The 24,619-nt window shown below is 44.3% G+C and overlaps 4 protein-coding genes across 8 annotated transcripts in view; 2 read left to right on the top strand and 2 right to left on the bottom strand.

Moving 5' to 3' along the window:
- Window positions 1-15,496, bottom strand: part of BCO2 (beta-carotene oxygenase 2) — a 47,202-nt gene extending 31,706 nt beyond the window's left edge. The window contains exons 1-4 of one of the 2 annotated variants that reach the window (XM_064470880.1): window positions 15,355-15,496; window positions 15,171-15,275; window positions 12,946-13,090; window positions 9,425-10,109 (exon numbers count right to left, since the gene is read on the bottom strand). In XM_064470880.1, coding sequence (XP_064326950.1) covers window positions 9,944-10,109; window positions 12,946-13,090; window positions 15,171-15,275; window positions 15,355-15,412 — 474 coding nt within the window. In that variant the 5' untranslated portion in view covers window positions 15,413-15,496 and the 3' untranslated portion in view covers window positions 9,425-9,943. Of the gene's footprint in view, window positions 1-9,424; window positions 10,110-12,945; window positions 13,091-15,170; window positions 15,276-15,354 lie in introns of those variants that run through there. The other variant, XM_064470879.1, reaches the window with a different exon arrangement.
- Window positions 31-9,420, top strand: IL18 (interleukin 18). The gene is made up of 6 exons (XM_064470888.1): window positions 31-160; window positions 3,667-3,740; window positions 4,727-4,735; window positions 5,268-5,405; window positions 6,217-6,362; window positions 6,495-9,420. Exons 2-6 carry the CDS (start codon window positions 3,674-3,676, stop codon window positions 6,708-6,710), a joined length of 576 nt encoding a protein of 191 aa, XP_064326958.1. The 5' UTR covers window positions 31-160; window positions 3,667-3,673; the 3' UTR covers window positions 6,711-9,420.
- Window positions 15,497-16,901: 1,405 nt separating the features above from the next.
- On the bottom strand, window positions 16,902-21,662 carry NKAPD1 (NKAP domain containing 1). Its single transcript, XM_064470887.1, has 5 exons — window positions 21,467-21,662; window positions 20,315-20,415; window positions 19,027-19,182; window positions 18,407-18,460; window positions 16,902-17,567 (listed from the first exon to the last, which is right to left on the bottom strand). The coding sequence occupies exons 1-5, from the start codon at window positions 21,533-21,535 to the stop codon at window positions 17,048-17,050; spliced, it is 900 nt and encodes a 299-aa protein (XP_064326957.1). The 5' UTR covers window positions 21,536-21,662; the 3' UTR covers window positions 16,902-17,047.
- Window positions 21,663-21,679: 17 nt separating this feature from the next.
- PIH1D2 (PIH1 domain containing 2) lies at window positions 21,680-24,267 on the top strand. 4 transcript variants are annotated; one of them, XM_064470883.1, is made up of 5 exons: window positions 21,681-21,900; window positions 22,021-22,144; window positions 22,583-22,828; window positions 23,385-23,650; window positions 23,767-24,267. In XM_064470883.1, exons 1-5 carry the CDS (start codon window positions 21,733-21,735, stop codon window positions 23,911-23,913), a joined length of 951 nt encoding a protein of 316 aa, XP_064326953.1. In that variant the 5' UTR covers window positions 21,681-21,732; the 3' UTR covers window positions 23,914-24,267. The 4 variants fall into 4 exon arrangements, with proteins under 4 accessions (XP_064326956.1, XP_064326954.1, XP_064326952.1 ...); XM_064470886.1 differs by lacking the exon at window positions 22,021-22,144 and having other exon boundaries at window positions 21,680-21,949; XM_064470884.1 differs by having other exon boundaries at window positions 21,680-22,144; window positions 22,751-22,828.
- Window positions 24,268-24,619: the final 352 nt, after the last annotated feature.

The following is a 24,619-nucleotide window of genomic DNA, read 5'->3' as shown; positions in this document are numbered from 1 at the left end:
GCTGTAACCCCCCCCATCCCTAAATCGCGCGAACAGCCGCCAGCTCCCGCCGCAGAGACCGCTCTCCTCCCTGTTGGCAGAACCGCACGAAGGCGCCCGGCAGCGGCGCCGGCCTCGGGAAAGCCTTCGCCGTAGCCCAGCCGCGACCCTGCCGCCCGAGGTACGCCTGCACGGGGGCGGCCGGCAGCGGGCCAGGCCGGGGGCCGAGCGGGCGGGCTCCGGCGGCGGGAGCGGGCGCCGGCCGTCCCCGCCCCTCCGCCGGCTGCGTTCGCCCTTCCGTCTCGCAGCGGCCGGCTGCAGCCCGCCGAGGAGCGAGGTAGGACCGGCGCCGCCTCTGTGCCCCGCTCTCCCCGGGAGCCGCCCGCCCGCCCGCTCCCGCCGCGCAGCTGGAAGCTCCGGGAGCAGCCCGGCCGGGAGCGCAGGCTGCGCCCGGGACTGCCTGCGTTAGGCCGGGGGGTGGGGGGAGGGAGGGAGGGTAGGGGGGACCCTGCGCTACTGCCTCCCGGCGCGGAGCAGCGGCGGGGGCCGGGACAGAGCAGAGCAGCCCAGCAGGCGCGGGGGTACGCCGCTCCCCGCGCGTTTGCGACTCGGGCGGGACATCCCGCCGCGGGACCTGCGGCTGTCCCTTCCCCGCGGCTGCAGCCAGCGGCGGAGCGTTGCCCTGCGCCCGGGCTGGCGATGGAGGGCATCCCTGGGGCGGCCCGGAGGCCGGCTGCGGCAGCGGCCCGCCCGCTGGCAGCCCCGCGCCGCGCCGCGCCCTCCCGGTACCCGCGCTGCCGCGGGCTCCGCTCCAGCGGGGCCGCGAGTGGGACTCGCCCGCTCCGCTTCCCCGCACCCCTCCTCCGCGGGGCGACGCGTTACAGTCTTTTTAGCTTCGACCGCTCCTTTCAGACGTGCTTGGTGAGAGATGTAACTATGGTTTACTACGCATCAGGGCAAGAAGCGTCGTCATTTTATACTTTTTACCCATTGAACCAAGGGCCACCTCTAATCCTTGATCGATAGCTCCTGCCCATGCCTTCCCCGCTGCTTTAGAACAGCAGCCTAGTCCTTGACTTCTTGGTTTACGTCCCTACACGTGAGGCGTGCACTGTTTGGTGGTGCGGTACTTCGTTTCAAAGGCTCGGGTATGCGTGTTTGGGAACAAAGATGTCGTCCTCTGCTGTGAACCTGAGGGTCTTCTCTGCACAGACCAGCTAGAACTATAGACCATATGAAAAACGGGATGAGAGAAAAAAAAAAAATCACTCTGAAATACATTCCTCAAAGTGCTTTACGAGAGGGACAAGGAAATGGCTGTGATTTCCTCACCCCAAGCCCTAAGGCTGATGAACGTGATTATTTACTTGAGTGGGCATTGCTCGGTTGTCCGGTGTAGTAAGTCTTTGCCAAGCGGTGAAAAAGCCTTGGAGGCAAGATAAATGTTTTGACTGCACAATAAATTCACAGTGCAAGGGACAGTTCTTCCCATGGTTTACCTAGCTTTAACACATTTGTTACGCTTACTATTTTTGTGGCTAGTGCAAGGGGAAAGAATCCATTGACAGGAGTTGGTAGGTTTGAGTGAAGCACTTCATATTCTAGACTATTTATAAAAAGTGATTTCGGTGTTTTTATAATCAGTGGTGTTGGCTTTGCTTATTTGATGCTGTATGATCAACAAGTTCTTGTGCATTTTGCTGTGACTGTCTCCTCCTGCGTATTGTATGCAGAGGCTAGGGACATAGCTCCAGGCTGAAGGCTTCATACAGATGCTGGGCTCCCAAAGATTAGGTGAAGTGATGGTGAATGTCAGTGTGCGTGTTCCTTTGTGCATCTGGCCAGAAATTCTACACCAGTCACAAAGCTGAGTAAATCAGGTCTTGTAGATAGTAAAGTAACTAGTTGTTATTTCTGGAAAGTTAAACGCATTTATTTCTAAAAACGTAGATAAAAGTAAGAACATTCATAGACAGAAAGCATTTTAGGAAAATCAACAAAAAAATTACTAAGATACAGATCAAAATGAAACAGGAAGGAAAGTGACAACTTTCATTTCAGAAAATTAGTGGCATAGAAGAGGACATTTTAGAACTGTTTACTGCCAGAGAAAGAATGACATTTTTTACCACATCTTCCTCTGTCATAAGAATACGACAGGAAACCTTATTCTCGCTTTTCTCCTACCTTCATGCTATCTTAATTTTGAAGAGGATCTCATAATCAGTTTTAAAATAAAAACATTTTAGTGTGTGTTTTTTAGAATTATTCCTTCCAATGGCAACCGTCCCAACAGCAATAAAATTACTGAAATACTAGACTTTACAGTTCAACTACGAGTCAATACAGGTGACCCCACATAACTTTTATTTTGTAATTTTTTTCCACTGGTGCAGTGCTAAAACTGAAGATACAGAGACATTAGTGGCCTGCAAAGCAATACAATCTGTTCAGATATATCTCTTTTCTGCCAGCATAAACAGAAACTTTATGATAGAAGAAAACAGATGCGTGCTCTTATAGAAATGGAATGCCTGTAGCAAGTTTATGACCATCACTGTTCTTGTGTTTTATATGTTAAATGTATACATTGTTTCATCCATTAAACAGATTGAGAGTATGACATACGCTCAGTCACTATGTCAGAAAGCTAAAGAATATGAAGTTTATCTGTCTGGCTCTTAACTGTATGAGGATGAGGATACAAACGAAGCTAAACCCAGTTATTCTTCTGGAGTTCTTGGAGGGGGTTGTGTATTGACATAAGCGGCAAAGCGCAGCCCTGGTCTAGTTCTAAATTAACCCTGAAGTGTGTAGAAAAGGGGCTGGAACCTCTCAGGTGCAGAAGCTGTCTTGTCTTCAATGATCAGTTCAGGTTTGTGGTTGTTGGGTTTTTTTTTTGTAAAATGACTTGTTATTCCCAAGGGAAATACATCATCTTCACTTTTCTCTGTCGCTCTTGAAAGAGAACAGCTGTGAAATCAAGCTCGTAATTCAGCCCGAGTTAAAGTTAAAACACCATAAGCAAATCCCTGCTACTGCAAAATAAACTACATCCCAACTTCTCTAGGAACCTAAACAATTCCAGCTCAAGATGCAAAAGATACAGGCGTTCCCAAGGGGAAGTCAAAGGTGGACTAAGTTCTGGGTATTTTGGAAGCTCACTCTTTATAGAGGGAACCTGGAAAGATCAGTCTTTGTAGACAATATAACTTTTATGGCTTAATGGCCAGTAACAGGGTGCTTAGTCCAGTCTTAGTCACTTCCTTATTTGAAAACTAGAAACAGAAAAATTGAATGACCATATGATAGTAAGATAATTTTTGCAGGCCCAAGAGAAGAGAACTAATGTGATGAAGTATGTTCATGAAACTACTTACTAGCATTTTCACAGAAAGATAAAATAGTAATGAATAATTATTTATTCCCGTGTAACACCGTGTAAGTCAATGAAAAATTTTGTAAAATAACAGAACTTGAAGAATGCTCTATGTTGTTCTAAATAATGATAAAAGGCAACAGGAGGAAACCAGTTATTGAAAAAAGCAATTTTTCAACAGGTGGTGAAACATGCCAGCCTTTTTATGTTACTGTGCACTAGAAGAGAGCTAGCCCAAGAACTCCCTTGCCTTACATAGTAAGAAGCATTGTTCTTAACTCTGAATCCTCTCCATGTGTTTTTGGTAGAGTGAAGATGAGCGATGAAGAGATTCTTTTGTGTGCAGTACGACTTGGAGAAAACTTCTGCCTCTATTTTGCAGGTAATTACTACCACTGCTGAAATAGATGCACTGTGTCTTATTTCTGCATATAAGGTCAAAAGCTGATGTACAATTCAACCCTTTCCTTGTGTTGGCATCCCTGGTTTTGTGGAATCCGGTTTTCCAGGCCCATGTTACCTGAGCAATCCTCAAAGCAGTTATAATCCCCACCTACTTAGAAGAATGATAGTTCTTAGATTATGGAGCCAGGCTGTTCACTGCAAAAAGAATGCGGGTTTGAGACAGCTGTCCCAATGTGTTAACAGGTCAGTACCATATTAGTGCTGAACACCTTAAGCAATTGGTAACTTTCTGTTTGAATACTGATTAAAAACAATTCCTTTATCAGTCTGATTTAACCTAATTTACCCATAAGCTTCAGTTTGAAGTACTGTGAGCCAAGTACCTGACTAAGCGGAATATGTGTTGCTTCATACAATACATTCCTGTAAAGGACACTCAGAAGGGTTGGAATGCTGTGGGGTGGACTTCGAGTAAGTGCATAATTTCCCAATCTTATAGGATATAGTTAGGAAACTGCCTCTTCTTTAGAAGCAATCAATTTGCGATGACTGTTTCTGTCCTTTTGCTCACTTAGAATAAAGGTGCTGATGAAAATAAAAATTTGCATGGCATTTTTTCTTTGGTTGTAGGCTTAAGCTGGTGTGAGCTGCTCACCCTTAAGTAACCCTAAAACATTTTGCATGCCTCTTGGTTTGGTGGTAACTCCAGTTCTCAAATGACTGGTGGTTTCATCATTCTGTTGGGTTTGTTATGCTCACAAAACCCACTCTGAAGTTAGAACAGCTCAGCTTGGTGAGTTAGTGATACTGGGGAGTACAAGTGGAAATGCGTAGGTAGGTGGCTGGCTGGCTGGCTTCCAATCTTGCAGAACAAAAGTGGGTAGAAAGTGGTTTCTTTTTTGGGCGTAGAGCTTAATGTTCTTTTTTCTTTCCTTTTTTTTTCATTGTTCGCTTGGAACCAAGATGATGATGGTAAGCTCAAAGTTCCTTGTTTATTAACTTCATTATCAGTTTTACCTGAACTAACCTACTCATGCTTACTAACCCACAAATGCTTTGTGTGCCTTAGGGAACAAGTTTTCAAACTGATAATGGCTACCATGAAAAAGAGAGCTACAGATCTCTTTCTTCTGAAGCTGATGTTGCTTTGTTTCCTCCTAAGGTATCGGGTATTGGCTTCCCTAACACAAGGACCTCTTAATGCATTCTAATTGTTGGGCAAAAGAGAGATCTGTTGCTTCTGAACTCTCATTAGCAGATACAGTAGCTTCTCTTGCTTATACATCCAGACTGCTGTATTCTGGGAAGTCCTTCTGTCTTGCCTGGGTTGCTACAAGCGAGGGGTGGAAAGAATGACATAGCCTTCATTTTGTTTGAGATTGCCATTCTAAGAACTTATTTCACCCGATATCCTTAATAACAGTTTGATACAGGCTTAACCTTGTCAAGATCTGAGGAGAATACAGCTAAAATATTTGACCCTCTTCACTTAATATTTCTACAGGGCTGGAATGCGATGCCTTTTGTCAGGAAAAAACTCTCGCCCAAGTCCTTCGAAATGTAAATAGCCAGTTGCTTGTGGTTCGACCAGATTTAAACATGGCAGCTTTTGAAGATGTGACAGATCAGGAGATGAAATCTGGTACACCACTTTTCAAATATATACTCTAACTACTACACTGTTTCTTTATTCTAGATGTGCTTTTGTTCTTTGCAATCACTGACTCTATATTATGAGACAGCGTGAAGGCTTAAACTTCATTTATAAAAATAAAGCTAAGCTAAGCAAGCTGAAATTTTGTGCCTTGTGCATTGGTAAGGGATTAGATACCTGGATTAGGCTGAGGCCTGCAGGGTGTCCCGTGCAGGAAAGGGCTGCTGAGATTTTTGGTTAGCTTTGATCACAAATTAAGTTCCTACACAGAAACGTATTGTTTGATTACAAAAAATCATTTTTATGTTTAAACAGAGAATGTATTAGCACTAAAAGCTGTTAGTTTCTTCTAATAGCAGTAGTTAACAATATACTTATGGTTTTGGCTTTGATTTTTTTGGGGGGGGGAGGGGGCGACCCTCAGCAATTCCTTTAGAACTATATTTGCTGAACACTTATTTACAGATCACATATATACAGATGTAATCTGATTTACAGATGAGCGTTTACAAATCCAATTCTCACTTTATGCATGCATGTAAATGGATCTGCACATCCTACCCATACTAACTGGTAACTTCATGTGCTTTCTTGCAAATTCAAAATCTTGGTTGTTGAATGATTGCAAAAAGTCAAACCCATGATACCAGCAGTCATAAAAATTTGAGTCCTGGCTGTCCCGTCAGGAAGAGTGTCCTGGGAAGACAGCAGTAGCCAGTGGAACAGTAAGACATAGTACGGTGAAGTTGTTGCAGCTCTCTCCTGAGCAGACTATTAATAATAAACACTTTATATTTAGGCAACGGAATGCACTTCAACATTCACTATTACAAAACCACCACACCTTCAGCAGGGATGCCTGTTGCATTCAGCATCCGGGTAGAAGATAAAAGTTATTACATGTGTTGTGAGAAAGAATGTGGGAAAATGATAGTTCGATTTAGGGTAAGTATCTCCTTTCAATACCTTATGTATATATAAGTAGTAGGCAAAATTAAGAATTCAAATGTGTGTGAGCTGAAACAGAACTGCTCAGGTCGTGTGCTAGGACTAACCCATTCTTTTTTTCTTCCTCAGGAAGGAGAAGTTCCCAAAGAAATTCCTGGTGAAAGTAATGTAATCTTTTTCAAAAAGACATTTACACCTTGTAGCTCCAGAGCATTTAAGTTTGAATACTCACTAGAAAAAGGAATGTTCTTGGCCTTTGAGGAAGAAGGTTGCTTAAGAAAATTAATTCTAAAGAAACTATCACGAGAAGATGAAGTGGATGAAACCATGAAGATAAGCTTCTAACTTCAGTCAGAATGAAAGTCACAAGCTATGACATACTTCTCCAGTCTTAAAATATATTTTGGCTTTTTATAAAAGAAATCTTATTGTTTCTTCATTTAAGGCAAGCCAGTTTTATGTTTTTTAGCTACCATAAATCAGTACAAAAGAAGCATCTTAGAAAGGAAAATAAATTCAAATTATTGGCAAAAAGCAGAAGGATGTTTTCCAGTCAGATAAGAGGAAAGAGAATTACAGAATGGAGAAACAAGAATGTGCATGCCTACATTGTCCTGTATAGTCTGATGCCTAAAATCTTTACTGCCTGTTGATGAAACAGCTTTCAGATTGTGTGTCTCGCAGGTGAAATAGAGCTATTTTGGGGAGAGAGAAAACCACTTAAAATAACAGATTTCATAAGCAGACCATGCACCTGGCCAATAACCACCTTATTAGTTTTTTGTATGAAGATTATTTCCTGAGAGCATTCATCTGTTATACAGTGACATTCTCACCCTCAGCTAAAGTAGAAAGAGACAATTTTTAACTTACTGGAAACTGTTGCTTAGAAAACTGTTAACTTACCTGAACAATTAAAGTTCTAATAAAGCAGTTTGTCCTCAGAGGGCCCAAGAAAAAAAAATTATGCTTTTATGTAAAGTTAACAGTAAATTGTAGGGTAGTGATGGAATGAAACAGCGATGGCTGGCTCCCATAAGGACCTTATCTTCGCCTGTGTATGTAGCAATGCAGCATACATTGGGGTCAAGCTGTGAACTCCATTTCACATTCGGAGCTGAGCAAGCACTGGATCTCACGAAAACCAAAGTGAATGTAATGCATTCTGAATATTTACTATTGAGGAAATTGATAGGGCACATATTAGTCTTTTTTTCCTACTTAAAAGCATTGGTCTTCCTCTTTTATTCCGACTGCAGGTAGCAATAACCTGGACATTGGTTGCAGCTAGGGTCCTGGGTCTTCAGCTTGCCATGCAGAAGAGCTGGTACAGTTGTCATACCCCACACAGGCAGAAGTAATCAGACAAAACAGGAAGTCCTCTATCTGCCATGAAATGGAGGAAAATCCTCAAACTTGCAGAAGAGATAAGACAAGTCTCAAGACTTGTTTTGGTAAAAACCAAACCTAAGCTATAATTTCAGGGGCTTTAAAAAAGCACAGAGACATGAAACTGCTGTGATACCCCTGACTGTCTCAGCTTTTCATGTTATGCTGCTCCTGCCATTTCACCTACCTAGCTGCTACAGGAGCACCTAGAGGCTGTAAGAAACCAATTACTTAGAATCAGGTACAGCCCCCACTGAGTGCACTATCGCTTAGGAAGAATTCACTGGCAGGGCCTAAACTCAAGAATATAACACATCTGGATACCCAGTAGGACTGAGTCATAGTTTAATATGTCTGATGAATGTTCAAAAACGGGATTAGACCAAATGGTTACTGCCATCACAATAATTAAGAGCAAAAGTTAACAGCAGGTACAGGGAACTGATTCAGTTTCAGTAGGACTGATGAACCCATGGAATTCATAGAGAAAGGTTGTGATCATTACTTTTTAATTCTTGCCTCAAAAACACAATGAACTGGTCTCAGAGGTGCTAGCCCTTAACATCATAGGTCTGTACTACTACGTTCTGTTCTTAAATAACTCATTTTTCACAGAAGGTGTCTTAAAAACCACATAGAGATATCTCTTGTGTTTGGCCTCAAAAGAGGAAATATTAAACGCTTTCTGTGTTACATGCTCCGATTGTATAGCGGTACTTACCAATGACTCATACATATGCATCTTCCTCACTATAACAAAATAATGAATGTCACATTGATCTCTAAACCAGACCACGTCAGACGGAAGCAACCATCTTAATTCTGACCACAAGATTAGCAAAACAGAAGCGGCCAGCTACATGATATTTTCCATGAATACATGAATAAGTAAAAAATAAATTAAAAATTCCAATCCAGATTTTAAAAAATTAAAAGTCTTGGAGAATTCAAACAGCAACTTACTAATTCTGTGTATTGCATAACCAGACTGATGGTAACACAAAATTGTGTTCCTCTTACTGTTAACAGTACCACAGAAGTACCATTAGAATGTGGAAACCGTTAACCACTCCTTACTACTATGGAAGTCAGAAAAGAAAGACAAAGGAGATAAAGGAGAGAACAAAGTTAAGCAGATTCTCATTTCCCCCCTAAAATGCTTTAAACCCTAAAGACATAGAGAAGAATGCTGCCACAGTCTCATGTCAAGCTATGACAGAAAGGATATGTTTGTTGTCTTTTCAGTCACAAAAGAAAACGTGTACCAGTGCTTATTCAGAAAACAAACCCCAAAAAATCTTGCAGGTGAACATACAGGTTCCAGGAAAACTAGGAAAGCTATATGGTATTTATGCCTCCACAAATTAATGTACAGAAGTCTTTTTTCTTTTAGGTCAATTATTGCTGTATTTCTAATGGACATTACTCTTGTATTAAGTCTAAGTTACCTCTTTAAGTATTGAGGACAATACATATTGATAAGAATATTTTTTGGTTTGTAACACCTAAATGAAGTAACATCTAAATGAAGTCCTGTTGCAGAGCAACAGTATGAACCGTAACATAACAGTGTGAATTAGTATTTTAACTTGATTTTAGGGGAAAAAATTATCTGCAGAGAAAACATTTTAAGTAACCAAAAAGTAATAAAAACCGTTCAGAAGCACACACACATTTGTGTAAATTTTTTATTTTATGGATTAAGAAAAAAGTATTCCCATTTCTACATCAACTCTCAGGGTCCAAAGAGTTACAGGGTGTGCCTTACATACAGTTCAGTTGTTGTGATGTCAGAAATAACAGCTAAATTTTCCGCAAGACAAGTTTGTTTTACAAAATAGGAAACCAAACAGTTACTTTAGAAACACACTCATTAAAGCTGCCATTACAAGGAAAGTTACCTTCAGCTACCTAAGTCTGTCACTGATGTAATTAATTCCTCCCAATTTACAGTGCAGCTTAAATCAATTCACTCTCACCTGGACATTATCCACTTTAAATAGACTTTTTCTTTTCTAACACTTCTGCTGTTGGATATTTATTTCTAAAAGACTAACTCTGAACTTGCAGCAATATGTACATACTCTGGACCCTTGGTTATTAATTTGTTTCGCATGAAACGTTGGTAAAAATATGATGAAGCAGAGGCAACGGTGAACAATTGAGTTTGTCAAGGACTCGGTTACATGTTAGAGGCTCCACAGCATGGCCACAGCCTTGCAGATACCAACGTCGTAATAGTTGAAGTAGCAGAGGCCAGCAAAGGTAATGGTGGACAGTACATACAGACCTGTATTGGCCAGTTTAATGGGTGTATCTCCGTGGACGTAGTCAGTTATAACCTGTCCAAGACCCCTACAGAGTAAGAGGGAAAAAAAAAGATGAAATCAGGAAAGATCATTCCTCAGTGAAATCCACCCAGTTTATGTGAGCATTCTACTAAAACGGCTCGAACATGTAATTTTTTTCACCTGCTATCATCAACCTTTCCTAAAGAATGCCCAGTTTCCACTCAAAAAGAAGATGCATCTGTTTAAAAAAAAAAACAACAAAAGAACATTCCACATATTCTACTAAAATAATAAATGGCCCTGAGTTTTCTTGATGGTACTGAGGAAACAAGGTGTTGAGCACAGAACAAACAACAGAATCTGCCTCCAAGAAACAGTGGGCAGCTTATCTGACTTCCAAAGACTGAAGAAAAGTAACAGGAAATATCCTTGCTTCAACAGCAAGGTGTGGCTCTGAGACCAGCCATTGCCAGAAATGCACAGAAGACTCTGGGATGAGCACGTAGATTAGAAAATAGTGGCAAAAGATTAGCATACTGGTTTATTTTCTACATCTGTTGGACTGGAAGCAAACTATTGTCCAGATTTAAACTATCCAGCAACAGGAAGACAGAGGACACTATTAAACTAATATGGTAGTTCTCTTCCCAAAAGTATAATTATATTTGCAACAGATGTCAACTTGGTAAAAAAGAGAACTGTATTTAATGCAACTGTTTTCTTCCTAGGATTTTGCCTTGGTCTAGCCAGAAGCTAAAGGACCTGTGTCCCACAAATTAAGACACACTAGTGACCTATCAAGGTTCAAAGCCTTGCAGCAGATGCCACAGCAAGTGAACACTGGGCTCAGTTTCACTTAGATGGAGTTCTAATACCATAAGGATGTCAAAAGCGAGAAAAGGGGTGCAAGGAACCCCTAGATACACAGAAGACAAGCAGAAAGTGGAAGCAGGCTGAAAGGCAACTGCTCCTCAACTATTACAGCTATTTTTTACAATCGCACAGTGGAATAAGGTCAGGAGTGCAAGCAGCACTTACCCGCACTTCAAGCCTTCCAAAGTGCAGATAAGTAAAGCACACTCAACTTGGTATTCACTAGTTGCCCTTCAACTGTAGTGTTGATAAGGGATTTTCTTTGCATGGCACAATAAGACTGAGCCATGCTAAGACTTCTCAGAAAATCGTGTGTGTGACTTTAAAGCACACTAATTCATTCACACAAAGTCCTTATGGCAAAAGACCTGTGACCCTGGGAACAAGGAAGGGATTTGTGAGAAATAGCTGATGATGTGTGGCAGACGCACACTCTAGCTCACAAGACAGAAGCTTCACTGGGCAGAGAAAACTATTACATGCCAGCAAAACTGGTACAAGATAAACACGGCTTCAGGTATCTTGAGGAAGTCTACTGACGGGTTAATGTTTGGACTGATAGCCATCTAAATATCTGAAGCGCTATTTCCAACAAATTTTAGGACAAGATTTCCTAAGGAAAAACACAGCAAAAAGTGAAAGAAAACTCCTCAAAATGATACGCAATATTTCTCTGCAGTTTCTGCTCAGCTACCAGAGGGATGATCTGATCTGTTATGGCAATCAAATTAACGTTTGTGGCAATCAAACCATCTTTTTTCTTTTAAAGATATTCTAGCACTGCATACCTGTGAAAGTACAAGAGAAGAATTTTCCTACATCAGAACACCTTTAGGTTTTTAAGACAATGTTTTACAAGATAAGAGTTTAATACTGGAGAAACTTTCCAGCTCAGAAAGAGAACAAAAACCCCACGCAAGTGGGGGAGGAATTCACTCTGATGAAAGTTATAAGCAGAGCTGCAAACAAGCAGCAAAGTATTTTTCTCAGGGGGCAAATCCCCACCCTGTTTATGGAAAAGGGATTTCTACAATCCTGATGTGATGCTTTTGTCAACAAGAGACATTCACTAAAGAATCAAATGTGTGTGCACTGACATAAAACATCATCCAGAGAACCCACTTCAACACATCTACCTGCAACAACCTGTTCCATTGCCTGGAATTTTCCCACATGGTCACATCCAGTCCGGCCCCAACACGCACATACCAAACAAGTGAAGAAACGCTCCACAGGCAGGCAAAACTGAGATTTAAGAAAACAGTTTGACATCCCAAAGTACCATGAAGTTGCTTATCTGCTTTATCCCTGTGACAATGAACTACAAACCAGTATCACCTCAAGAATATAAATGCTCCCAGTTAGGCCAACCATGCAGCTGGATCCACTCCTAACTCGACTTGTCTAGCCTACTCACATTAAAGATCACAGCAGAAGTACACTTAAGAAGAACATAAGCAAGCATCCACTTCCCAGAAATGGAGAAAATCATGATCAAGGTCTCAGCTTCTTTAGTGGAATATTTCCTATGGACTCTTCATTATGTAGGATCTCATCACCATTGAGACGTACAAAGCCAGCCCACAGCACAGAACCTGAGAATAACAACTTGTTTTATATAGATCTGTCCTGTTTCTCTTCCCTCTGTTCATACAACATTGATTTTTCTACAAGATAAAAACATCCAAGATTCTGCATAGCCAATGGCAAGGAAGTCCTCCTAAGATAAGATACTGTGTAGAAGAACACTAGAGAATGTTTATGGATTCCTTAACAGTAATGTGTATCCTACCTTCTGACTGAGAGAACAGTGTGACAAAGGAAGACCATGGTACAACTAGTCAAAGATCAAAACTGTCACAGAACTTGGAGTAAGGACTTTGTTTGCATCTCTTTCCAGGCACTTTACACTGGATCAGGAAATAAGTCAGTAGACTTCCTGCCATATACAGACTTAAGACCTACAGCGTGGAGCCATCCCGACTATCAGACTTCATTCTAAATTCTGAGGGACCTATTGTGCTTACCAGTGGCCATGGAGAGTGAGGGCTGCAGCCAGTGAATAGTCCATGGCTGGTCCAGGATACAGGTAGGCTGCAGGAAGGAGACCCAGCAAGAGGACACTGACAGCTCGCTCACCTGTCCAGTGCAAAGATGCAGCCTTGGAACTGCCTGTAAGGAGAAGTATTTTTCAGTGCAGAGTTCCTGTTTGAAGTGCTGTAACCCTAAAAACAGGTACCTCATGCTGATCAGCATCACACAATTACGCGTTTTCTCTGACCTGATTACTAAACTTTCATGCAAGCAAAACCTAGATGCCTTTGAATTACTGCTATGGAATAGACATCTATTGTATAATGTCTAAAATGTTAATTTTAAGTACTCCTCTCTCTCCTGCTGCTAAGAAAGAGAAGCTTCTTTTACTACAAAAGAATAGAAGTTCAACAGGTAAAGTCAAAACAAACACCAGTCCTACTTTCACAACCTGCGGTTCAGGCCCAAGTCAACCATCACAGGAAAGAAGCTCCTCTGAAGGCAAAGCCTTTTTGTCTGGTGAATTTCCTGACTGTTACGTACTATTTACTACTCCTGCACTCCTGCCTTTTGAGTTCCCGGTGGACACAACTACCAGTTCCAGTAAATGGCACATCGTGATAACTCTGTGCATAGTTCTGCCCAGGAACCAATATTGCTATTTCTAACTGTAAATAGCAGATTAAACTTCTGGGACCATCACAGTGATATATGGGCTAGAAGCAGACTGAAGGCCAAAGGATTTCAATCCTCCATTGATACTCAGTTGGGTACAATTTGAACCATGTAACAAATGTCTCTAGAAACAGAAATACCACTTAGGGAGCTCTGTAACAGACCCTTACTCTTTAGAAGCATGCAAATACTATTTTGGGAGGAAAAAAAATATCTAGAAAGTTCTGGAGCGAACCAAAACCCTAGCACCATAATCACTACTTTGAACCAGAATGTCAACATCAGCCCAGGCTGAAAACATCAAGAATTGACTCTGTGACATAATACAATACCCCAAAGTGCTTACCTAACACACAGATATTATCCATCCATCTAAACCAAAATGCAAATGTTTTTCTTCATTTTTGCACAGAAAAAGACATTTAGAAAAGTAACAAGGTAAGGAAAGCAAGGAACCTGAAGTAACACATGAAAGGGACCTGGGCTGTGGAATAGTAAGCTGTCCATGTAGAACTCCACAGCTAGGAACGCTTCATAGCACGTGCATGAAGTCTGTTGTTAATATGAGGTCCAGAATAGAAAGGAAACCGCTTAGCTGTGTTTAAGCCAATTTCTTTTACACGTGTTTCACCATCTTTTCCGCTTCTAAGTTGCACTAATGGCTACAAAACATCCCTAAGCTCCTGTCACAACATTGCTCATATTTAATTTTGCAACTGACAGACCAGAACTTGGTCTTGGCACGGTTATCTTTCAACACCTCTGTGTAGTCTTACCACATGCAGAGAGGAAAAAACAATCTAAGAAATACTCTCTGCCTGCAGATGAGGCTTCTCAGATTACCTCTAGTGAATCAAAAGCTCTATTGTTTGAGAAAGAAGTCACAACTGCAGTGCTACTGAACCACAAGAAATGTTAAATCTTGATTTAATACCTTTCAACCTTTTTCCACACTTGAAAAAATTACCACCTTTGTTAATAAGCAGAGATTTTCTTTTTTAACATTCAGTTGATATTTCCTACTTAAAGACCTGCAGCATTCACAACGTTGATACCAAGGTCACAAATGTCAGTTTCCCATTCAAACAGTGTAAAGTCCTTGTAAAGTCTTTGTAAATACCTTGGTTTACATCAGAGCCGGGCAGAATGCAAATCAACAGCCGTGCTACCAACCGAGAAGAGTACTGTCACTGGTGACGGTACCGCACTGTGGTCACGTCACTGACCCTACCCCACCCACGAAACGAAAAACGGCCTGTGCCACGGTCAATTTGCTCTGCCCTTGGTTACTCGCACCCGCCGTGGCAAATCTCCTACCACCCGGCTCCAAAAACCGGCATCCCTGATCAGACGTGGGTATAACGGGCAGGCGAAGAACGCGCCGTTCGGCTGGGCCGGAGCGATCTCTTCGAGGGCCGGGAAATAACGGCTAAGGGCCGCCTGACAAACACGGCGCCACCCCCGGGGCCGAGGGGGCACACGCAGACAGCAACCCCCACCCTCCTCGCACACGGCGGGGGCCGCCCCGGGGCGCGGGACCTACCGTGGCCCCGCTGCGGGGGACTGTGGCTTTGCCGAGCCGGAGCGCTCGGATGGGCGACGGCCCCGAGGACGGCGGGGCGGCGGAGAAGGGTCCTCCCGAGGAGAGCTGCGGAGAGAAGGGGGAGGGGGTGTCAGGGCCGGGCAGGGTGACGGGGCGGCAAGGCGCGGGGCCGGCGGGCACTCACCCATCTGGGCGCCGCGGGGCCGCGCCAGCCCCGCCCGCAGCAGCCCCAGCGCCGCCATCGTCCCCGGCCAGCCCAAGGGCACCGCGCACCGGAGCTGGAAGCAGCTTCCGCCGCAGGCCTTCCGCTTCCGGGCTGCGGCGCGGCCCGGCCGCCCCTGCTGCGGGGGGCGAGGCGGGGCGGAGAGGGGAGAAACGGCGGCCTGGAGCCGTTTCCCCGAGGAGTTGCGGCTGCGAGCTCCGGGCCGGCCCCGACGCAGCAGCGGCCGGGCAAAAGCTTCTGAGGAGGGCGGGAGCGCTGCTTCGGAGGGCCGCAACAGCGGCCGCAGCGCATCCAGGCCCTCCTCACCCGCGCGTTTGCTAATTAGAAGCCTCTGTGCGAGGGGAGCTATACAAAATACACCTTCCTGAACGTTTCCTCTGAGGTACATAAAGCAGTTGCACTGTTGCTGCACGAGGGACCGACGGAGAAGCGACTGCAACGAAGGAGCCAGCAGCTGAAAGCAAGCTGAGGCTGCATGCAGCACGGCTTTCTCCAAGTCTGCATTAGCCAGCAGAAAAGAGGGGCAGTGAGCAGGACTTGGAATGAGGACCTAGGGGCATCAACAGTTTTGTACTTATCCAGGTGTAGACTAAAGCTGGAGCTGTGCTCGGTCACCAACAGGCACCATTCACATCAGCGCAGCGCATTTCCCCAGTGGCTGCTTTCCACTCCAGCTTCCCTTCATCTCCTCTACGCCCTCCAGAGCCACCTGCTCGGATCAGGCAGAAGCACGTGGCACAGGGAGAACACAAGGACCACCTAGTCTTCTCAGGCCTGTGCTCTGTCCCTGGGCTTTACTCCAGAACAATGACAAAAGCATTGAATGTGTCTGGATTTATTTATTTTTTTAAAAGGCTTGGCTGTTCAACTGCAGGGAGAACAGCCCAATACCAATTTCTCCAATAATACATTGGGCAGACCAGAGACAGAACACAACACCCACCAAGGCTTCTCTGTAAATAGTTTCAGCATCCCCCTAGAGAGAATGAAGGAAAGGTAGACACAGCGGCCAGCCCATGCCAGGATTTGGAGAGAAGTCTAAAGCAAACGCACTGGTGTCTTGTCTTCATCATTATGGAAGGAATTACTGCACCTTCACATGGAACGAGAGTCTTCCCTCATGCTCCCTTCTGGGTCGAGCTGACCATGTGCATGCCACCACACAGGTCTGCTTTTGTTGTAGGAGGGGAAGACAAAGCTACCGTAGGGTTAAATCCAGTGACATTTCCTGTCATCACACTTCTTGTCTTTCCCCTCTCCTATTGCAAGTTCTTGGTCATTGATTTGGTAACCCAAAAAAGCAATCTGTTAAAACTTAATTTAAAAAAAATAAAAGTGGTGCAAACATGCCTGTTTTCCCCTGCAGATAGCCTACAACATTTTTGTGCATCAGAGGTCAACCTGGTCACAGAAAAAGAGTCTGCAGTTGGCAGGACTAGCCAACCAGTGAGGCAGGCAGCTGCTCGCGTGGTTTTCTGAATGTCAAGTCAATGAAAAGCAGAGGGGCACCTACCAAGGCTCAGTTTCGCCACTGTGGGTTGGCAGGATGTGTATAAACCACAGTGCTGAAACAAGTTGTACCATGGGGCAGTGCTGAAAGATAAATACCTGCCTCTGTTCTCTACCTTATTGTTTGAGCTGCAGCCTAGATTCATCAGTCCTCATCTGAGCTATCCTCCGATTTTTCATCAGCAGCCACTTTCCAGTTCTTCCTCTTGCTCTTCTTCTCTGGTATTTCACTGTGCCTCTCTAACACAGAATTGTGGCTTCTCTTTCTCTTCTTTGGGGGCCGTTTCTCTTTTTTCTCAGATTCACTGTCCTCAGAGCTGCTGGTGGTTGGGCTGCTTGCATGAGAAAAGTCACTTTCCTGCCCAGAAGAAGAGGTAGGTTCCCTGGCAGGCACTTTCCTGGTCTTTTTCTTGTGCTTGTGTTTCCCTTTCCGGGTGCTTGAAGTCTCCTCTTCTGAGCACTCACTCTCCCAGGAAGAATCTGATGACGTTCTCCCCTGCTCCTTTTTCTTTTTCTTTCGCTTTTTGTGTGATCGCTTTTTTTGCTTCTTCTTGTGTGATTTCTTTGTTTTTTTCCGTTTGTGCGACTCACGGGTAGTTTGTTTTCCCAGATGAGATTTCTTCTTCCCATTGATATTATTTTGTTCATCTCTTCCTTGCTGGTCACTGTAAAATGAACAAAGAACAACCTAAAGGAAGCAGACAGGCAGGCACATAGCAATTGAGCCTTTTCTGTCTCAAAGTTTTAAGCAAGCCTGTCAATTAATTTGGCTAGAGCAGGGAAGCAAATGCTTTGGCAGATGAGGTAGCTGCATTTTTGTTTCAAGTGCTTATTAACAGCTGGGGTCCTTACCTTACCCCGTTAATACCCCGTTTAAGGTATTTGAGCCAGAACTGAGGACGATATTTACTTAAAGCCACTGAGTGATGAAAACTCATTTATAGCAAGTTACTTGAAATCTGTAGGCCTGATAAATATTGTACTTGATGATTGTTAGATGTAGTTTAAAAATAATTAATTCTATCTAAGATCTTATTTTACAGCTAAGTCTCCACTCTCCAAGGTACTACAAGAATTTATATTCTCCAAATAAGGAGAAATGCAGAAAATACAAGTACACTACAACGGAAAGGAGAACCTCCAGCTAATATTTGATGAGGGTGTATACTGAGCTGATCTGGATTCAGGCTACTACTCTGGCTCTGTGCTGGCCCAGACAGACCTTTCAGATTCATAGCATTTTAGTAACTCAGGCTAAAGCTGAATGTCTAATTACTATAAAAGATGCAATCCTCTCCTAAGATTCAGACCAGGGGGAACCACATTAATGGACTAGGTATTTTTTCAGTGGGTGTCTGTAAATAAACAGTGCTGCTTTACATTTAAGGCTGATCTTTATTCAAAACTTAAAACTCAGTTTGTAAAATTCCCTGCATAACCTGACAGAAGTAAGGTTCTCTATCCCAGCCAAAATTATGACAATTAGTAAGCCTGCTTGCCTTACCTATCTGTATCAAATTCTTCAGGGTACAACTCTCTATAGCCACTGTGACCCCACCTGTAAGAAAGCAGAACCATCTATTAGAAACAGACAAGGTGTCTAAGGAAAAGATACAATTCTGAAAAGACAGAGCCACAGAATGAACATGAGTTTAGATAGCAAAGAAAAAGGGCTATCAGAACCTTCCCAACAAAGGAGGAAGGACATGTGACTGATTTGGTTGGTACCACTGAAATACACCTTATGTTCTCAGTCTCTTCTCCGTTTCTAACTAGGGAAAACTACAACTTACAACTCACATTTCTTTAAGTAACCCTGGAGAGCACTAACTTGCATTTCTCAAGAGTTTTTTTTAAGTTCCTTGGGCAAAGTAATAAATACTAAGCTTAGTTGTAAAGCTTAGCACTGAGCTTTTGCTGCATACTGACTTAGGCACTCTATAGATGAACTCAAGTATTCTGTGACACTGCAAAAGTTTGTGCATGTTACTTATTCGTCCTCAAAATGAGATCAAGGGTTATTTTACAGGAGTACGGAAAAGTCAAATATACTAACTTTTTGTCACAGCACTCCAGCAAGGTGTTTTAATTACAGTTATAACCACCGAACATTCCCCCACAGACCTGTCTGGCATGTTGGCTTCACATTCATACAGCTTTTTATTCCAGGATCGGGTCCTAAGGAGATCATCTTCGACGGGGTCAAGAAATTGGGAGTTCTTTGTTTTCCAGTCAGCCCTGTGGCCCTCCTCATCAAAGCCATCACTGCGCATCCGACTGCTGCAGAAAGAGAACAGTTCTCCTTCAGCTGTCTGCTCTGATGGAGTAACTTTCTGAGCAAGGGGTTAGCCCAGCAAGAGGAACAAAATTCCAGCAAGACTTGGATGGCCCTCTATAAGACCAGCTATCATTTTAACAGACAGTCACCATTAACAGCTCTCACAAAACCAGTTGAGTAGCTAATGCTGGTTTTCAAAACTTTCTGTGGGCCTCTGTGCACCACAAAATTCTTGACAGAGATGCTCACAGCGTAAAATTAGAGGAAGGTGTTATCTTTCCTGTCAAAACAAATGCAGTTATCTTCCTCGAGAATACTCTGCGGGAGCAGACTAACAATATGCAGTGAGACACAGGCTAGTAAAAGCAGCAAAGGGGAAACTGAAGAAATAGGTCTGACTTACTAGAATTGCAATTTGATCAGGTACCAGGACTAAGACTCCAAATCCACAGAAAGCACCAACAGTTTTGAGTGATCTCATAAGCCAGTGACTCTAATTTTGCTTCTCACTTGAAATGCCACACTTGCTGAGCAAAGCAGCAGCCGTGTACTGAAAGGTGGATTCCCCGAAGATACTAAAACCACTTCCTGCAACGTTCACAGTCTTCAGAGTAGTAAGCTCCACTCCCCCCACCCCACAAAAACCCAAACCACCCCCAAATCCAGCTTGTTTTCATGTAGCTTCTGAGATCCTCTGGCATGTCAGAATGATTTAACACATACCACAAAAGAAGCAGTCAATACTGGTGTGTTATAACAGTGCAGGACTCCACACCACAATAGGTGGGTTTTTTTTGCTGCTAACCTGAATGGCAATACGTTAGACTTTCCTCAAAACATTCTGACATATTACTTAAGCGCTTCCTAACCCTGTTGCTTCTGAGAGCCCGGCCTACTTAATTTTGTATTTTGAAGACTATACATCTAGACAAAGAGATAAAAGGTCAGACTTAAGCACAGGCCTGACCTCGTTCCAGGGACTATTTAAGGAGAAAATAAATACATCTGTAGTGTACGTAGTCTTCATATATAGTGAAGACATAGTCACCACAGAATGCTCTTAAAGTGTTAAAACACAAAAGGCTTCAGCAACTAAGTCAAAACAATTATCTCCTCCACATGACTAAAACCCACCTGGAGGTGTCTGACAGCATCCTGCTTTGCCTTTTCCAGTAAGTCTCTTCTGTCTGCTTTTCCCACTCCCTTATTTTCCACATTTCTGTCTCTTCCTGGATCTGAAAGTCACAGAAAGGAAACAAGTGAAACTTTGCAGACATGCACCATGTAACATCAGCTCCTAGCTCAACCCTCCTGCTAACAAAATTCACAGCAGGCTTTCCTACCATACTGAAACAAGTTATATTTCCTAGCTATAACTAAGGTAACAAAAAAGAGAATCTCTTGATGGTAAATTCTAACAAAGCACATAAGGATAACGGCATCAGAAACAGTGGTTTACCTGATTTTTCTACGTCAGCTGTTCTGGCTACCCTACCTTGTCATTCATTACCATCCCAAATGTAAGCGCTGTTAGAGAATTCAGTATAAAAATATCATTGGGAAGGACCAAGCCAAAATGAGAAGTTACACTACAGGCTGAAAAAACACACCATGCAACATTAAGTGGTTTGGCACAGATTTATGTTTATGGACACGGACCGTAACTGAGTGATTTTATAACCATATGAAATGAATGAGTTGGACCTGCTGAATTATGTCAGGAATTAATTAGTTTGCTAAGGTTAATGGGGCTTTTTTAATCTCACACTAAAATATTGACTGTACACATTAACAAAGTTCAAATTTTCTGATGCAAGTAGAAGTACATAAGCAGCACAGCAAGAGAAAAGAAAACCCCCGAACTATCGAAGGTTTGCTGGTTTTAAAAGGACACATCATAATTTTAATGAAAGTCCTGAGAGAAGAGGCTTGTCACAGAGCAAACTTTATAGGTATGCACCTATACACACGTCCCCACACTCAGGAAAGACGGGGTCAAACTGAAAGTGAGACTACCCGTGTTCACGTAGCTGGTTTCAACAGGCGCCTCTCCTCTCCGAAAGGCGCACCTGCCCTCCGCACCGGCAGGTCCCAGCTCAGGCACCCCGGCCGCCCCGGGCCTCGCGTGCGCCGCACGGCACCGCCGGGCCATGCCCAGGGCGTCCCCCTCGGGCCCGCGGACAAGAGCCGCCCGCGGAAGCGGGGACGGGGCGAAGCCACGCGGAGGAGCCGCCGCATCGGGGAGGGAGGACGAGGGGCCGCCGCAGCCGGCAGCCCCGGCCGTACCTTGTTGTGCGCGCCCGTGTGCCGGATGACGTTCCGCAGCAGCACCTTCCCCACCGGCACCCGGGACATCCTCTCGCCCTCGGCGGTCCCAGCGGCACCCCGTGGCCCCGCCGCGGACGGGAGGCCGCGGACAGGGAGATGACGGGGGAGGCCGCGCCTGCCCTCGGCTGCCGGCCGGAAGCGCTCCCCGAGGAGAACGGGGGTGGGCGGGCGGAGCCGCAGAGCGCCGTACTTCCGGTTGCCGTCGCTAGGCGACGGCTGTCCCCATGGCGGGCGCGGCGCTGGAGCGGGTCGCGCAGCTCTGGTCGCTGCTGGACGACATGGCAGAGAACGATCCCCAGGCCTACCGCCAGCTCCTGCGGCAGCAGCGCGCCGAGGCCGAGCGGCTCCGCGCCCCGCCGGAGCCTCACCTGTGCCTGCGGGCCCGGCCCGCGGTGTGTGCTCGGGGTTGGGGCTCGGGCTCCCGCACGGGTGCGGGAGCGGGTACGAGGGCGACCGGTGGGCCGGAGGGACCAGGGCGGGCAGGGCGCTCAGCGCGGCTCGGTCTCTTGCAGGGCGCGGTCGGGGGGCCGCTGTTCGTCAACGTCTGCGGGTGGAAAAGGGTTCCGGCGCCCGCGGCCCCCACTGACCCCACGCCCGTCAGTGCCGGGCCGCTTGAAGAGGTGCCTGGCGAAGGAGGTACGTCCCGAAAGAGGTGCGCCTCGGCCCGAATGCATTTCTCGTGGCACTCACGCAGATCCCCGCTGCTACACCGCGTGGTGCTGTGCCGCAGCCAGCTCGGGGCGGGGGCGGCAAGGGCTCCGAGTCCCTCCCTTTTGATAAAAAGCTGAACAAACACAAAAATTGGACGCCTCTAAATCCTGGAAGGAATATAGTCACCAGGCATCTCTTTGACCACATACACTCATGGCCCCTTGGATCATGTTCCTATGCTTCTTGAACAGAGGGGCTGCAGGGTCAGCACACGGAGAGGTGTCGTTTCTAGACGAGGTTGATAGAATTTGCTCTCTGCCCAGAAGCTATAAATTAATTTCCTTTGCTTTTAAATCAAGGGATTATAAAAAACACCAGCACGTGGTTTCATAGCAACAATTCTGACACATAACTTTTCTCTAGACCTTTACAGTATTATAGATGTTGCATATAACCCAGATGTTCTTCAGAGGGGAGAAGAAAACCCACAAAAAATGGAACACTTGATCCATTTGACACTTAAAGTTGTTGAAAAACGATGCGACCTTATTCTTTCTCCTTTGTACACCATCGAATCATTCAAATTGAAAGGAAGCCTGGAAGCAATGCAGCAACGCCTGAAAGGAAGGCAGATGCCAGCTCCGCAGCTCAGTCAGAACATAAAGAAAGGTATGTAGAGATCTGTTGCCGCTTTTCTTTGAGGACCTATCAGAATCTCCAGAAAATTTTCTCAGGCCTTATCGCTCTAACCCCAGTTCTTTCCATAAGCATAAACCAAATGCTTCTCTCTAAGAATTCAGAATAAGGCAGCAGTGGTTATACCAATCATCAGTTTAACCCTGCTGGCCTATCTGCAGTCATCTCTGGTGCTTTACAATTAAGAAACTGTAGTGACACTGGAATAACAATTTCCCATTTTCCTATATCCACTAAACATGGGAACTCTGCTAGGGTTTGATCCTTTGAGATGCTAACTTTCCTTTGCTCTAACCTGAGTAAAAGGAATTGCTGCTGTAAGTAGTAATCTGAAAACAACTTTTGTCCCATCGGCAGTAAAAGCAAATCATAGACAAAGGAGAAATTGCCAGTAACAGTCTTCAGCTGACAAAATTGCTAATTACAATTAATTACTGTTGAAGCTTTAGCGATATATTTGCCAAGTGGCATAACATTACAGTTCTTAGTAACCGAGCGATATGTGTGAAAAACTTATTTTTCTTGAAAGAACTGACACTTGATCAGCTGCTACACACTATGGAAGCCGAGGACTGCAGCAACGGTCCTGTGCTCCTGAAGGAAGAAAGCGTGACACAGTCTAAAGGGCGTCTGATAGAGGAAATTGCCAGTAATGAAATGTCAGAGAAGCTAAATGCCCCTGTTTATGAAATGATCACCGTGAAGGATGCAAACAAGAAACCACTCAGAATTGAACTCAAAGTTGAATTGCCTAAGGTTAGCTCTGTTTCTGAGTGTGACCTGAGAATTTCAAAGGTAAGATGGCAGAAAGAATAACATTGTGTTTTCTGTCTAGTATCAAATTCCTAGAAATGCTCACTGCAAAGTAATCATCAAATAGTTAATCAAATATTTTCATTTTCTTTGTTTAGGACGACATAACCATTGAAGTCCCTGAAAAATACAAATTACAACTAGATCTGCCAGAATTGGTGGATGCAGAAACAACTACAGCAGCATTTCACAAAGGAAAACGGGTATTGTTTATCACAGTGCCAGTTGCCAAGCCAGACCCTTAAAGACTGCATTCTGCCCAGTTTGTGTTCACAGATGACAGAACAAAACAAAAGCCCAGAATGAGAATCCTAACTTTTAGATGATGAGGTTTTTTTATTGACCTTCTAATCATCAGGGGTGAATAGGTCAGATGTATTCAGAAGATGCATGTTAGAAAAGGAAGCCTGAAGGAATACTAACACCACCAAACTTAGGGGGGAAAAAAAAAAGAGTAAATACACAAGGTGTACTGGAGTACGTTAACAGCTGTAGAAAAGAACCATAAATGCATACATGCTTTATGATTCATTGTGCCTCAAGGTACAGCAATAACAGTTGTGAAGTCTTTTTGCTAAATAAATTGGTTACTGGATTCACATGGTTAGAGCAGCTCTCACATGTATTTAAGGCTGGAACAACCAGCAGAGGTGTGTCACACACAGTTGCCCTGCGTGCTCCTGCTGTTCTCTTCAGGACAAGCTCTGCTGATCTTAACTGGCATAGGCTTTGTAGTCTTTTCAGTCACTGAATACGCTTGATCTCACTTCTTACCACTTTGGTCATCTCTCAGTGAGACCATAAAACAACAGACCTATTCTGTACTATTCAAAATAGCATATAGAGATTCAAAGCCCAGGAACACTTAGTGTGACACTAGCAACCAAAAAACAATCTTGAAGCACTTCAACTAGGAAAACTATCTGCATTGGTTTACACTAATACCCAAAA

Source organism: Phalacrocorax carbo, chromosome 21 (genome assembly GCF_963921805.1).
Source record: "Phalacrocorax carbo chromosome 21, bPhaCar2.1, whole genome shotgun sequence".
Classification (NCBI taxonomy): Eukaryota; Metazoa; Chordata; class Aves; order Suliformes; family Phalacrocoracidae; genus Phalacrocorax; species Phalacrocorax carbo.
Note: the sequence above shows the minus strand (reverse complement) of the source record. Positions and strands in the feature narration are given on the sequence as shown.